Genomic DNA, 12725 nt, shown 5'->3' with positions numbered 1-12725 from the left:
GAATGACCAAATTTTGTGAATTAAATGGAATCTGAAACAAAATCAACACTTTGTATTGCATTTGTCTTGAATCTAGAAACATGTTCACATCCTACGATTTCGATGCTTTGATGCTTTTAATTTATATATACAGTAGGAGATCAGGTAAATACTTTCCCTCTGCGGGCAGCAAAAAAGCCCGTACACCCTAAGTTATACGACAGGGTCGCAACTAATCAGCCACGACAGTAACGAAAAAACTTTTGCGGTACAAAGGGTAGAACAAGAAATTCTAAAGAGTTCTCATACTCAAGTTATCAACTAAAATCCCTTCGTCGCGATGTTATCAAGACCTTCGTAATTTAGAGGTCTACGGGCTTTTTTGCTACCCGCGAGCTTCCGTACCTAAAATCGGGCCTAGGTACCTAGCTCAGGAGTACCCCTCTCTTTTTTGCTGTTGTCACACCTCTTCGATACTCCCTCTCTGTCAGTGTAAGTACGAATTCATATTCTTTAAGCGATCGAGTACGAAGGGAGAAGCCTATTCTTCGGGAGCTTTGGCAATCTGAACTTTGATTCCATTCAATAAAGATCATCAGGGGGTGTTTGTTTGAGTCTCTGGTAGTCTTTGGTACAATGGTCCAACCGCCACGAACAGCAGCGATTCAGCCATCGCGATACTTGCTTCAATGCCCGGATAAGTTGATGGTCCGATATGCCAGGCCAAGTGCCAAGCTACCATAATCATCGTTGCGAGCGTGTACACAACAAGCCCTGTGTTTATAGTCCAAAATATAGGCGAATCATAAGGGTCGTCCTCTTGAAGACCCGACGGGCCGCTGGAGACATCTAGCACTGGATGCGAATGACTGGATTATTCGCTGCTGGGTTTGTTGGCATGTTGGATGATTTCTGGATGATCGTCCGGCGGAACAAGTCGACGGCTGGAGCTGACACGGGCTATGTTATTGGGAGCATGGGATACGGAGACGAGTGGAATTGAGCTTTGATTTTTCTCGCTCTCGGTATGTTGGTGAAACAAAAGTAAACAATCTGTGTACAACAACAGAAGTTTTCTCCAGTACCGCGATAAGCCTCTGCAGCCGCCAGGACTGGCAATGCCAAGAGAAGGAGATCAGCCCGATGCCTTACCACGCGGGTGACAGAAAAACCTGCACACCTTGAAATTAGAAATCTGATGATGCTTTCACAACGAAGAACCCTAACAGAAAGTTTTTGCGTAGTAAATTGAAAATTTCGATAACACTATGATATCGTTCCGCAAAATCTAATTCATAAAGAGGGTATTCGTTGAATTATTCCAGCTGACAAGGTGAAGAGTTTTCTTGGTGTGTGCAGGCTTTTCTGTCACCCGCGTGCTTACATACACTCGAGCCCAGACTATTTGTCGAATGCCATATAAATTATTGAAGATTAGCTATAGGACTTCCCATGGAAATGAATCGATAACTCCACACCCTTTGCATGAAATAATGGGCGCATCTTCTGCGGTGGGCAGTCGGCCTCGAACCAATCAAAGCTGAGTTCTCAGACTAACTGCATTTGGGCGCTGTGTCAGCGATTTTGGCGAAAACAGACCCCCCCCCCTTGGAGGACGCATCAAGTTCTTGTACAATGCAACGAAGTTGGGGCGTATCCCGGCAGACTTAGCTTGCCTCTCTGGAATCCGCAATGAAGCCACATTGAGAACACGGGACCTTCTCCATTTTTCTCCATCTTCCTCCGATGCTTCGATATCAGGCAGCCTCCAGCTTCAGCTGCGGGGTCGGCCCATACCTCAAGGCGTATCCCGAGTGACCGTCAAACACTATCAGAGCCATGGGCATGACTTCTTGGATGAGAAGATTCGTTCGCAAGCCCCCAATGAAGCAGACGATGACAGATCACTCGAAAGCGCTCGTCATACGCGGAAGGGACAAGCAGTCGGAAGGGAGCCTATCTGCTGCCTTCCACGACCCCAAGCTTCAGCCATCCTACACCTTTTTCAAAGGCGCTTGGAAAGAGAATGGACATGCCTTCCCCACCACGGATCTGCGCTCAAACGATGTCAAGATCAAGCTCGTGACATGGAACATCGACTTCCAAGCCGTGGCCGGACCCAACGAATGGCTGCTGCACTACAGTATCTCAAACAGATCCTCATCAGTAGCTCCTCATCTGCGGACATGCCCACCGTGATCTTCTTCCAAGAAATGACTTCCTCAGACCTCGATCTCATTCAGGCGACGTCTTGGGTCCAGTCGCGCTTCCGCATCACCGACATCTCATCCACCAACTGGCTCTCTCGCTACGGCACCACCACGCTTATTGATCTCCGCTTGCCCATAGGATCCGTCTTCCGGACACGATATGCTAGCAAGATGGGTCGGGATGCGCTCTTCGTCGACCTCGATTGCAGTGACGGTACGCGCTGTACTAGGAATAGCAGGATCCGGTTGGGAAATACCCACCTCGAGAGTCTCGCAGCGGATCCACCTTTGCGGCCCGCTCAAGTGGCTCTCGCGACTCGGCTCCTGAATGATGATAGTGTGCACGGCGGGGTTTTGGCTGGGGATTTCAATGCTATCCAAGGTTTTGACCGGACGTTGCATGTGGAAAACGATTTAAAGGACGCGTATCTGGAGGCAGGCGGGATCGAGGGGGCCGAGAAGGAGGGAGGTGAAAAGGGTTGCGAGAAGGGGTGGACGTGGGGAATGCAGAGCCATGGGGGGCAGAGGGAGAGGTTTGGGTGTTCGAGGATGGATAAGATGCTGTTTTGTGGGGGCGTGAGGTTAGAGCAGTTGGAGAGGATCGGAGAAGGGGTTAAAGTGCCAGAGGGAGAGGTAGGAGAGGGGATTTTTGCGACGGATCATTTGGGGTTAGTGGCGGATCTTGTCATAGAGTATTAGCTCTACTGGAAGAGCAACCGTGGTCGATGCATAGAGGCTATACGCTTGAATCATCTTCCAACCGTGGGTTTTAGTCACATAAAATCAACCAAATCCCCCATCAGCGTCCTCTGATACTTCTCCACCACCTCCCTGCATCTCGTCAGCACGCCAGCCGCCAACATCCTAATCCTCTCCCCTTCCTCACTGCCTCCACCGATCTTCTCAAAGACATTATCCACCCATTCCTGTGTCTCCAGCAATTCTTTCGCGTGCTGTTCTGCCAGTCGTCGCTGGTCGTTCTCATTGATACCCAGCAACGTCAAGAAAGCAAAGAGGAGGGCTTCGAGCACGGAAGGATCGGTGGCCCGGGCCCGTAGGGAGAGGAGTAGATCCCAGAACTCGGCTGTCATTTGCGGGAGGGAGAGAGTGGAGGTGCCGGATGCGTGGAGGATCAGGGAGAGGGTTTTGAGGAGGTGGGACAGAAGGAAGGGAGAGGTGTGGGAGGAATTTTCGCCACTGGAGATCAAAAACATCGTCAGCTTCGTTTATGCCGGAGGCGAACATGAGCCCCGTGTCGGGAGATAAAACTCACTATGATTGAAGGTGTATTCGCCAGCGCCCAGTCAGAGGGAAGAAGAAGCCGTCGGCGACGACCTTGGCCAGTGCATTCGGGATGGGCTTTTCCCTCTTCTTCTCCACGGCCATTCGAGAGGAGAAGGTACGGACTTTGAGTGCATTGGGTCCGGAAAATTTGTCTGCTGCTGCAGCAGCCATGGGTTGGATCATGGTCTTCTCTAGTTGGCTTGATAGGGCGTCCATTGGTGCAGCTTCCGAGGCGTAAATTTTGTGGAGTTTGTCAGGTAATCGTTTCGAAGGGAAAGAGCTCTCTGTTGTGGCGTTGGAGCCTGTCAAGAGAGCGTCCTCCTTGCCCAGACCAGCTAATTCTCGAGCGCCCAAACCAAGGACTGTGAGTACCGACGCTCGTTGTCCCATAGAGTAGTCGCCGTTGTAGAAGGTTCTGGAGAACCATTGGCCCATCTTCAAGGGTTCGGCGGTCAGAACGGCTATCATGCCTTGAAGGCGCATCTGCTGGAAGTTCTCCATCTCCCATTTGTCACCGAGACCAACGAGAATTGACGCTAGCTCCTCGATATTGTCAGAGGCTTCAGTACCAAAGGCAGCCTTACGACGGATGAGATCGGAGGAGGTAGACAGCGCCAATTGGTGCCGGTCGAAGTTCTCGTCATCGCGGAGGCCTGCAATGAGGTCGCGGATATACCTGAGGATTTTGAGTCAGAAAGACAGACTCATGCGATACGACTTTGCAAATGCTACTCACACTGGAGCCGTAGGTCGGTCTCGCCGTACAAGGGTCGGATCTTCATCTTCATCCTCGGGATCAGAGTCCGGCTTCTGATACATCGGTAGGTCTTCTGCTTCCGATTCGGAACTACCGTCTATTTCTTCGATCGAGATGACTTTGGAGGTCGATTGGGCTGGTTTCTTCGGTCTTGGTGATTTTCTGCTATTGACCGACTCTAATAGCTGAGTAGATGACTTGGTTGACGGTGTGGATGCAGGCTTCAGATCCTTGATTGAGCCAACAGAATCTTTGACACTGGTTAGGCTTCTGTACCACTGCCCATCGGAGCCATCCATTTCATCCGCAGTGAATGTCATTCGTTTGTCCTTCGGATCGACAAGCTCGGAGAAGGCAGTGCCAACCACCATCCCCAAGAACCGGGCTCGTTGCGATGAAGCGGCAAGACGATTTGAAACAGCATTGAGGTAAATACTGGAACGAGACAGATGCATCAGGTATGTCTTGTCTGCCCGGAATCCGTAACCAGCAAGTAAAAGCAAGACTTGAGCGTTCACTGTCTTCGTTCAGTGACAGAAAAATAGAGAAATCTGAATTTTGGGGGCCTAACCTTCTTGGTGCAATGTAGGAGTATGCTTGATGTAAAGCTTGTCACCAAATAGAGCCAGACCTCTTTGCAGTGCTTTGGTGACTTGTTCTGGAAGACGACTTAGGATTCTAAACGTTGTAGAGCGAGTCCGAGTACTCACCGGGGATGGAAGATAATGCTGCTGTCACGGCTCTGTGTGCATTGTGCACTTGGCCGACGGCATCAGCAGACACCCCTACTAGCCACTCGACTAGGTCATCCTGCAGAGTCGAAACATCTCCGACGATCGCTCTTACGAGTGCTGCAACTCCTCCTATTGCTTTGCTCTGGCCCTCACGCCTCGAACCTTGGGATGGGCCTTCCGTGGGCAGATGTTGTTTTGAGAGAATTCGTATGATGGAGTATAACAAAGTCTTCTGATCATGCGCGGAAAGTCTTGTCATGAGAACCTTAGATTTTCGCAATGAGCGATAGTCACCACTCAGCAGATCCAAGAATCCGGCCTGAACAAGTTGATCTATTCCGAAAGAATCAGCCAGGACGATCCGTAGTGGCAGTCGTTACGCTAACCTGTATATCCTAGAGTCATGCCTTTGCTCAGCAGCTGCGACAGCGCTTTCTGGCCCTCAACGTCATCGTCTTTCTCCGCTTTGACCGCGTGTTGGATACACCTTCCAAGCCATGCGGCATACTGACTGCCATATCCTACCCAGCTACCCGCTCTAATACTCAGGCTCAAGTCGCTCAATGTAAGATTGGCTTCACTAGCAACAGACAGGACTTTGCCCGAAGCCACCAACGAGGCAAATTCTTTCCATTGTAGAAACTTTTGAGATGATGGCAAATTGAAGCCTTCGATATCATGCCATATGGCTGTAATGAAATCCTCCTTGGCCATGACTGTTTCAAGAACACTTAATAGAATTTCTACAGGCTGGGTCTTGCTGACAACGGGCACCTGAGCGGGCTTTTGATTATCTTTTAGCAAACTAAGTAGGAGACGAAGCCGGGAGGTGATGGCGCCAACGCCAGCAATACTGCTCAGGCATTGGGCCAGTAGATTCTTTTCTTGGCCGCTTTCAACGCTCAAGGTCTCCCAATAATCAGGGACAATGTCGTTGATTAAAGTAAAGATTATCTGGGCAGCCTTGGGACCGGGCTTCTTGATGTCGAACTCATCGTTGTGGGGTACTGTTCTATTGAGCCAACGAAGAGCTCTGCTAAGAGTCGCATGGTCAGGCTTTGATCTTAGAGCCTCCAATGCATCTTCCGGACTATTTATGGAAAAGACCGGTCTCTTCGTTTGCAGTGATTCAACGGGCAAAAGCTGGGCTTCTGCACGTACTTCGACCCTTGGGCTTGTATGCAAGGAGGTGAGAAGGTCAGGCATTGTGCTGCCTCCACATGATCCATAGGATGGTGTAAAGGGGTGTTGCATAGAGTAAAGCCTGGCTTGGCCACAACTTTCCTATGATTGGTTGATCTTGCTGACTAATCTTGCTTTGCCACAATCCTCGGACCAACTTTCGAGACGTGGAGGACGTGATACTGTTGTACGTCCAACATTTGCAGGATTTTCAGGACTCAGATAGGTTTTGAGGACTTTGCTAGCTCCAGGTGCTCGAGACACTCCTTATGTAAGGCCTACTCATCCAATTGCGCTCTACAATGCCTCGATATTCATGATTGAAAGAGGTCTTCTTCCGATAAAACTGACAGCGGGTACCCGTATCTCTGGAGCTTTCCGCATTCAATCACGGAAATGGCAGTTGTGCGTTATTTACTATGATGGCCCACTTTCGTTTGATCTGATCTGATGAGCAATGGCTGTGGGATTCGGCTTTTCTATGAGCGACCTGTTCGCGGCCCTCAAGATCGTCAAAGACTCGTTTGAGGCCGTCAATGAAAAGAAAGGCGCGGCGGCAGACTATGCAAATCTCGTCTCGGAAATTGACAGTCTGTGGGATGGCTTGGAAGCAGTGGAAGACATTCAGTCGGACCCAGATCTATCAGAGAAGCAGATTGCTGCTATAAAGAGGGCGGTCGATGCATGTTACGACTGCGTGGAATCGTTTCTGGAATCCGTCTCTGATTATCAGCCGCATCTCGGCTCCAATTCGTCTGGCTTTGCATCTAATTACCGTAAGATCAAGTGGGCGTTGTGCAAGAAAGATGATGTTGCCAAGTTTAGAGGGCGGTTGGGAAGGCACATCTCCTCAATCAACATGTTGCTCATCACGTTCCAAGCCAAGCAGAGTCTGAACGCCAAGACATCTAGGAGTAACACCGTGGTCAAAGCCTTGCAGAGCGAAGAGAACAGCACCAAGGGGATGATGAAAGGGTTATCCATTGAGCAACGCCAATTCTTCATGATCATGGTCCAGCAAAACAAGCAGTTGATGCAGAGCATTGAAGACATGAGAAATATGTTGCAGCTGCAAGCCGAGGTTCCGCCACAAGTGATGCTTCAACAACCAGTCATTTTCCTCGACCCATTTGGCAAGACGGCACCTTTCCACCTGGAATTTGTCGATTCGTCAGAATGCTTCATGGCTGTACTCAAAGCACGTTTCAGCAATGCTGGAGTAACACCTGCTGGACTTTCAAAATTGGACAATCATGACTTCTTGATCCAGGACAGCCCCCGGCGGCGGCCAATTGACTTGAAGAAGAACTGGGCTTCAGTCTTCAGACCTGGGCAAAACGTAGATATGAGCATGATCTTCCATCGTTTTGCTTGCCCTCCGAGCACCTGCCCCGTCTGTTTAGAGACCAATGAGGACGATCACGAGCAGGTACATTGCCGTGCGTGTGGTCTATGCTATCAGAATGTCCAAGCCATTAGCAGAAGATCTAGAGAATGGGATCCGAATCTTCCCACCGAGGTCAGTGTGAGTGGTGACGATATCCCATATTTACAACGTCGGCGAGGCCGGGAACCCGAAATGAAGGTCTTTCGACCGACGCAAGAAGCCGAAGACGAGCTCTTTGATGGATATCGAAGGGTTCAACTCGTCTCACAGTCATTGGATCTGCTAGATGGGAAATTCCCAGCGCTACAGCTGATAGAAGACTTTGCTCGCTTTGCGGAACTCCTCAAAGGTGTGCCAGACGACACGTCAGCGTTTGAGCCAGAAATCCGCAATCTCCGTGCTCGCGCTGTTCAGCATCTACTACAACAACGTAGCAGCTTTCCTGCATTCGCATCCTTTTCGCAAATTGCGCAAGTGCGTAGACGCCTGGGTCAAGAGTCTCTCGATTTGCGCAAAGATATTGACAAGTTGGTATACAATTTGTACAACGACAGCGACACTAAGGAGCTGATGAAATACGTTCAAAAGAGTATATCACCCTTTCTCGTTCTTCTATCCCCATTGACGCCGCTGACTTTGTTTCTTTTCCAGCATATCCGTCCGATAACGGAAAGGATTACTACACAAGCGTATTGTCCCGGATAGCGAGTCTTTCGGACTTCACGAAATCCAGTAAGCCAAGCGTTCGATCCACAGAGCGCATGGAGTGGCTGCTCCTAGATGGCAGATCCAAGTGAGGGAGCATAGCCTTGCTCTGCAGAAAGGGTTCGTACCGCAACATCGGCACAAGTCCTGGAACGACACGTGTAAATCTAGCAGATCGAGGGTTGGAAACACTTCCCTCAAGAGAAATTATTGCGTAAAGTGCCCTTTTTGCATATCGATTGAGTTCGGCCGCCCACGGCCCTCCAGCTTGGCGAACGGAATCCGTCATGTTCCAGCGACATATCGAGGCCAGCCGACATCGGCGAGTGGAGACCCCACGTGTGTGCTAAGACTGCACTCTGGGACCGTTGGCGTGACTGGCCTTGCCAGACTAATCAGGTCGCAGCGTTGCAAATTTGTTTTCCGGGTTGATTTGCAGGCAACAATATAAATCATTCTAAGAACAATTCTTCTACATACGGCCACAGACTGTTGAGAACTCGGCTTCCCGTCCGCTCAGCCAAAGATAAGCCTCAGATCGGCTAATTAGTAGTTGGGTCGGTGACGACCAGCGAATACTAGCTGCTGTATGTTTTTGCTCTTTTGCTTTTTTCTTTTTGGTGGCGAGAGACGATGCTACCTACGGTCGAGACTCGACACAATGTGGAGCCAAACCTTCTCCACCAAAAAGCCTTGCCGAACGTCTTGCCGAACGTCTTGCCTTGCACCACTACCCACCGTGAGCCAACTATAGACATATCCAGGACTGCATAAGAGTAGCAGTCAGCATGGAGCTCTGAGTCCAGGCTCTGACGACATGCTTGCTTGGCGACTGATCAGATGCAGAATAAGGACACTCCGAGGATGACAACAGGCAAGGCAGACAATACCTTCCTGGAGAGCTCAAAGATCTTCGATGTCTCCCATGTCACTGCCGTTGTCACTGGCGGTAACAATGGCATGGACCTTATGATGACCCAATTACATAATAACAAAGCTCCTTCTGTCTGACCTCCTCCTCCTGTGCTCTGCTCGCCAACGGCGCCAAAGTTCACATCATTGACCGCCGAGATTCAGCTCTCAGAAGTGTTGTCAACGTCTATGATACGGAACCCGATCAAATCAGACCGCAAGTAATGTTCCATCCGTTTTCCAAACGCTATCCAGCCTTTTACGACAAATCCATTCAGTGGCCTCACCACCGACATCAGCCAGAAAGTCTTCGTCCTGCAGTTCGCCGCCTGAGAACCCAATAGCGTCCAAATTCTCGTCATATACACCGAAGTCACCGTGACAATGCCACTCATTCTGACCGAGCCGGCGAACCCGACCCAGCGACCCTCAGTGCATCTCCATGCACTATGTGAAACCCGAATCTGAGCATTGGGCCGAGGCACTCCAGACCAATTGCATGTCTTCCTCCACTTCCTTGCCAAAGGCCACGGCGTCATCCTAGGCTATAGATCCACCCTCGAATCAACGCATGCTGCAACTCTGCGTTGCTCAAACATAGCCCCCACAGCCATATCTCCTATGCCGCGTCGAAAGTCGCTTTCTTGCATCTGAACCCCATGCTTCCCACGACCTTTGCGCAGACCGGGGTTCGCGTCAACGTGTTGGCGCCGGGCACATTCCCAACTGAAATGGCGGCAGGTGCTTCTCGAGCCGATCAGAAGTCTAAGCTGCAACAGATGGCTATGCCCAGTGTGACCGGCCGTCCTGGACGTCAGACCGATATGGCTGCACCGACACTTGTGCTTGCGTGACGGGGTGGGCAGTTCCATTACAAGCAGATATTGTACCCGGATGGAGCTGAGCTTCTGCCGCCACTCCATCGCCGCATGCAATCGTGCGACACAGGCTAATCCTGATCAGGCGAGACGCTGAGCCAGTCTACCACGATGTGGTATCAAATCAGGCCATTCAGCTAGGGCAGTCAATCCGCCGAAAGCGAGTTGTATTATGTGTTCGGGATGGGTTGAATTGCATTAAAAATACTGCTTTGCCATTCTTTCTTAGACTGGTAACACTCCAAGCCCCAAACGTCTACGAGGATAAACGATATGATTCCCCGATCGGAATGAATGGAGACTTTTGAGAGACGGATCGATGGTATGCAAGATGTCACCGAGATTCGAAAAGAGGGCAGAATCAAGTTGGATGGATACATCTGGAGTGACGGTTCCATTTGCCACTACTGGAGGTCTCCGACCCCTCTGTTGCGTACCAACAGGTTGTCAAAATCGAAGTTTGATTCAGCTGTTACTCAGACTACTTCGAGGAAGGGCTTGTACGTTTGTTTGTTTGACCTAGTGACTACGCGAGGACAAAAGAAACTCCCATCACTATGCGGCATGGACCTGGGGTGGGACGATAGCTTTATATGTGCGTGGGAGGGTGTGAAGATAGTGCTATGGTTCTGAAAGAGAAGAAGCCGAATGAAGAGCCAGACGCTGGTGTAGGACGAGTGTATGTAGGGCTTCCAGCTGGGAAATTTCTCCACTTGCGGCTATGTTCTATCACGTTCCATGGCCGCATTCGATCGTCGTTCATTGGCTACCGGACTCGGCTGTTAGACCCACTAACCCACGATCCCACTGCGGCGAGGTTTGCACTTGGATCTGTCCATTGTGCAACCATATACATGAACTTCCATCCAATGCCATTTACCATCGGTGAGCGATTCTGCTGTTCCAAAGGACATGCGAGGCACATACTTTGCTTTCCGAGCTCTGTATTGCAATCATACATGTAGACGCTCGAATTTCACCATAAGTCGATCATCAAGCGAGCCAGGCGGATGGCGCCCGAAACTGCCGTCATTGACCGTGACGGTCTTGAAGTTAGAGTAGACGACCGCGATGACATATCTCATCACTTGTAAAAGAGCATCAGTGTATTCGATCTGTCATCAACACGAGGTGGGACATGGAGAAGATCCTTACTGTACTGCGTGAGATGACTCCCCACGCACATCCTCGGCCCGCTCCCAAACACCCACAGCACGCCTTTATTGTCAAGACCCTTTCCCTCGCCCTGTAGCCACCTTTCGGGTATCCACTTATCTGGTTGGTCCCACTGTCTTGGATCTCGATGCACAAGCCAAGGGAATGAGTTGACACGTGTGCCTGGTGGGATATTATCGATGCCGGCGAGGCTGACGGCGTGATCGTGAGGCGTGATGCGAGGCAAGGGCCTACTGTTCGGACGCATGCGGAAAGATTCATTTAGGACAGCAGTGAGGTAGGGGAGACTGTCGAGGGAGGCAGGCGATGGTAGCGTCGGGTTCGGCTCGCTATCCGTGATAGTGATGGATAGGCCCGCTGATGCGAGTTCGCTCCGGAGGCGGTTTTGTGCCTGCTGGTTCTGCGAGATGTAGTATAGCGTGTAGCTCAGGACGAGTCCGAGGACCTCTCGCGCAGCAGCTGCAGGGAGGCACAAGTCAGTCACAAGCGATTGCTGCTTTGGGGGAAAGGAATAATACACGTACACATATGATCAAAAAGCTCGCTGGCGATTTCCGATTTCTTGGTCTGCGTGTCGGCTCCTTTCAAATCTGCCCATACCGATTTCTGGACTTGTTGGTAGACAACTGGGATGTCCGCTGGATCTTTGAGCAATCCCTGGTCCGCAAGCAAACGAGCTTCGTCGGCCTTGTCACATAAGCCCATCATCCATTGCTCCAAGTAGTGTTTGGATGGAAGATGCCCCTTAGGCAAGATGTTGATGCCCAACGTGTTCATCCATTTGGTAGTCTTCGGCAGCTCCTGAGGCCAAAAAGCTTCTTTACAATGCCGTCGCTCATAGTGTTCTAGCCAGAGCTGCGTGCCGCTTTCACTTTGGAGAAAGTTCGATCCGCTGGAATATCCGAATAAGAAGGCATTGACGTAGTCCAGACATAGAGAACAACTCAACCCAAGGAGTTCAGTTGGCTGGGGTCTTGAAGCTTGCTCATGCAGTCTGGGTATTAGGCGTCCGAGGAGAACATGTTCTGTCAAAGAGGCTAATTGTGCAGAGCCGAAAAGCGCAGATTTGGTGTAGACCACGGAGATTCTCCGTCTGTGAATCGAATGATCTTTTCTTGCAAGACTGCAGAAAGAGTTGGGTCTCCTGTAACCATAGTCAGCCTCTTCTGTGATATCGTAGCTCGTTGGCAAGGTCCAGACTCGTAGCAGTTGAAGAAGTTAAAATAAGTTGGCTTATCAAAACCGCCTCCATATATTGTTCGAATGCCATCTTCATAACAACTGACGCCGAGGTCCTTGGGTCCGAGTCTCACGATCAGTCCCAAACTTTGATGAGCTTTCAATGCAGCGGTCAGCTCTTCCTGTCGGTACCGTTTCCACAGTATCCACCAAGGAACGAAAGGAGACGTCCAGTGGGCGTTAGGTATCTTGGCCAATGGGCAAATCAGGAGAGGATGTACGACGATATGGTATAAAAGAAAGCTACAAAGAATAATGAGGGTAGCTGGGGCAGCATAGCCC

General features: G+C 50.4%; 4 protein-coding genes across 4 annotated transcripts; 2 read left to right on the top strand and 2 right to left on the bottom strand.

Moving 5' to 3' along the window:
* Nucleotides 1-1818: 1818 nt before the first annotated feature.
* Nucleotides 1819-2888, top strand: HO133_004375 (uncharacterized protein; the record flags this gene model as incomplete). Its single annotated transcript, XM_037295293.1, has 2 exons — nucleotides 1819-2122; nucleotides 2206-2888. The coding sequence occupies 2 exons, from the start codon at nucleotides 1819-1821 to the stop codon at nucleotides 2886-2888; spliced, it is 987 nt and encodes a 328-aa protein (XP_037157294.1).
* A 74-nt stretch (nucleotides 2889-2962) lies between these two features.
* HO133_004374 (uncharacterized protein) lies at nucleotides 2963-6170 on the bottom strand (the record flags this gene model as incomplete). The annotated part of the gene is made up of 6 exons (XM_037295292.1): nucleotides 2963-3386; nucleotides 3463-4149; nucleotides 4210-4747; nucleotides 4802-4888; nucleotides 4941-5297; nucleotides 5351-6170. 6 exons carry the CDS (start codon nucleotides 6168-6170, stop codon nucleotides 2963-2965), a joined length of 2913 nt encoding a protein of 970 aa, XP_037157293.1.
* Nucleotides 6171-6627: 457 nt separating this feature from the next.
* Nucleotides 6628-8330, top strand: HO133_004373 (uncharacterized protein; the record flags this gene model as incomplete). Its single annotated transcript, XM_037295291.1, has 2 exons — nucleotides 6628-8122; nucleotides 8185-8330. The coding sequence occupies 2 exons, from the start codon at nucleotides 6628-6630 to the stop codon at nucleotides 8328-8330; spliced, it is 1641 nt and encodes a 546-aa protein (XP_037157292.1).
* A 2782-nt stretch (nucleotides 8331-11112) lies between these two features.
* On the bottom strand, nucleotides 11113-11912 carry HO133_004372 (uncharacterized protein; the record flags this gene model as incomplete). Its single annotated transcript, XM_037295290.1, has 2 exons — nucleotides 11113-11663; nucleotides 11729-11912. The coding sequence occupies 2 exons, from the start codon at nucleotides 11910-11912 to the stop codon at nucleotides 11113-11115; spliced, it is 735 nt and encodes a 244-aa protein (XP_037157291.1).
* Nucleotides 11913-12725: the final 813 nt, after the last annotated feature.

Source organism: Letharia lupina (assembly GCF_014066315.1).
Source record: "Letharia lupina isolate WasteWater1 chromosome Unknown contig_2, whole genome shotgun sequence".
Taxonomy (NCBI): Eukaryota; Fungi; Ascomycota; class Lecanoromycetes; order Lecanorales; family Parmeliaceae; genus Letharia; species Letharia lupina.
Note: the sequence above shows the minus strand (reverse complement) of the source record. Positions and strands in the feature narration are given on the sequence as shown.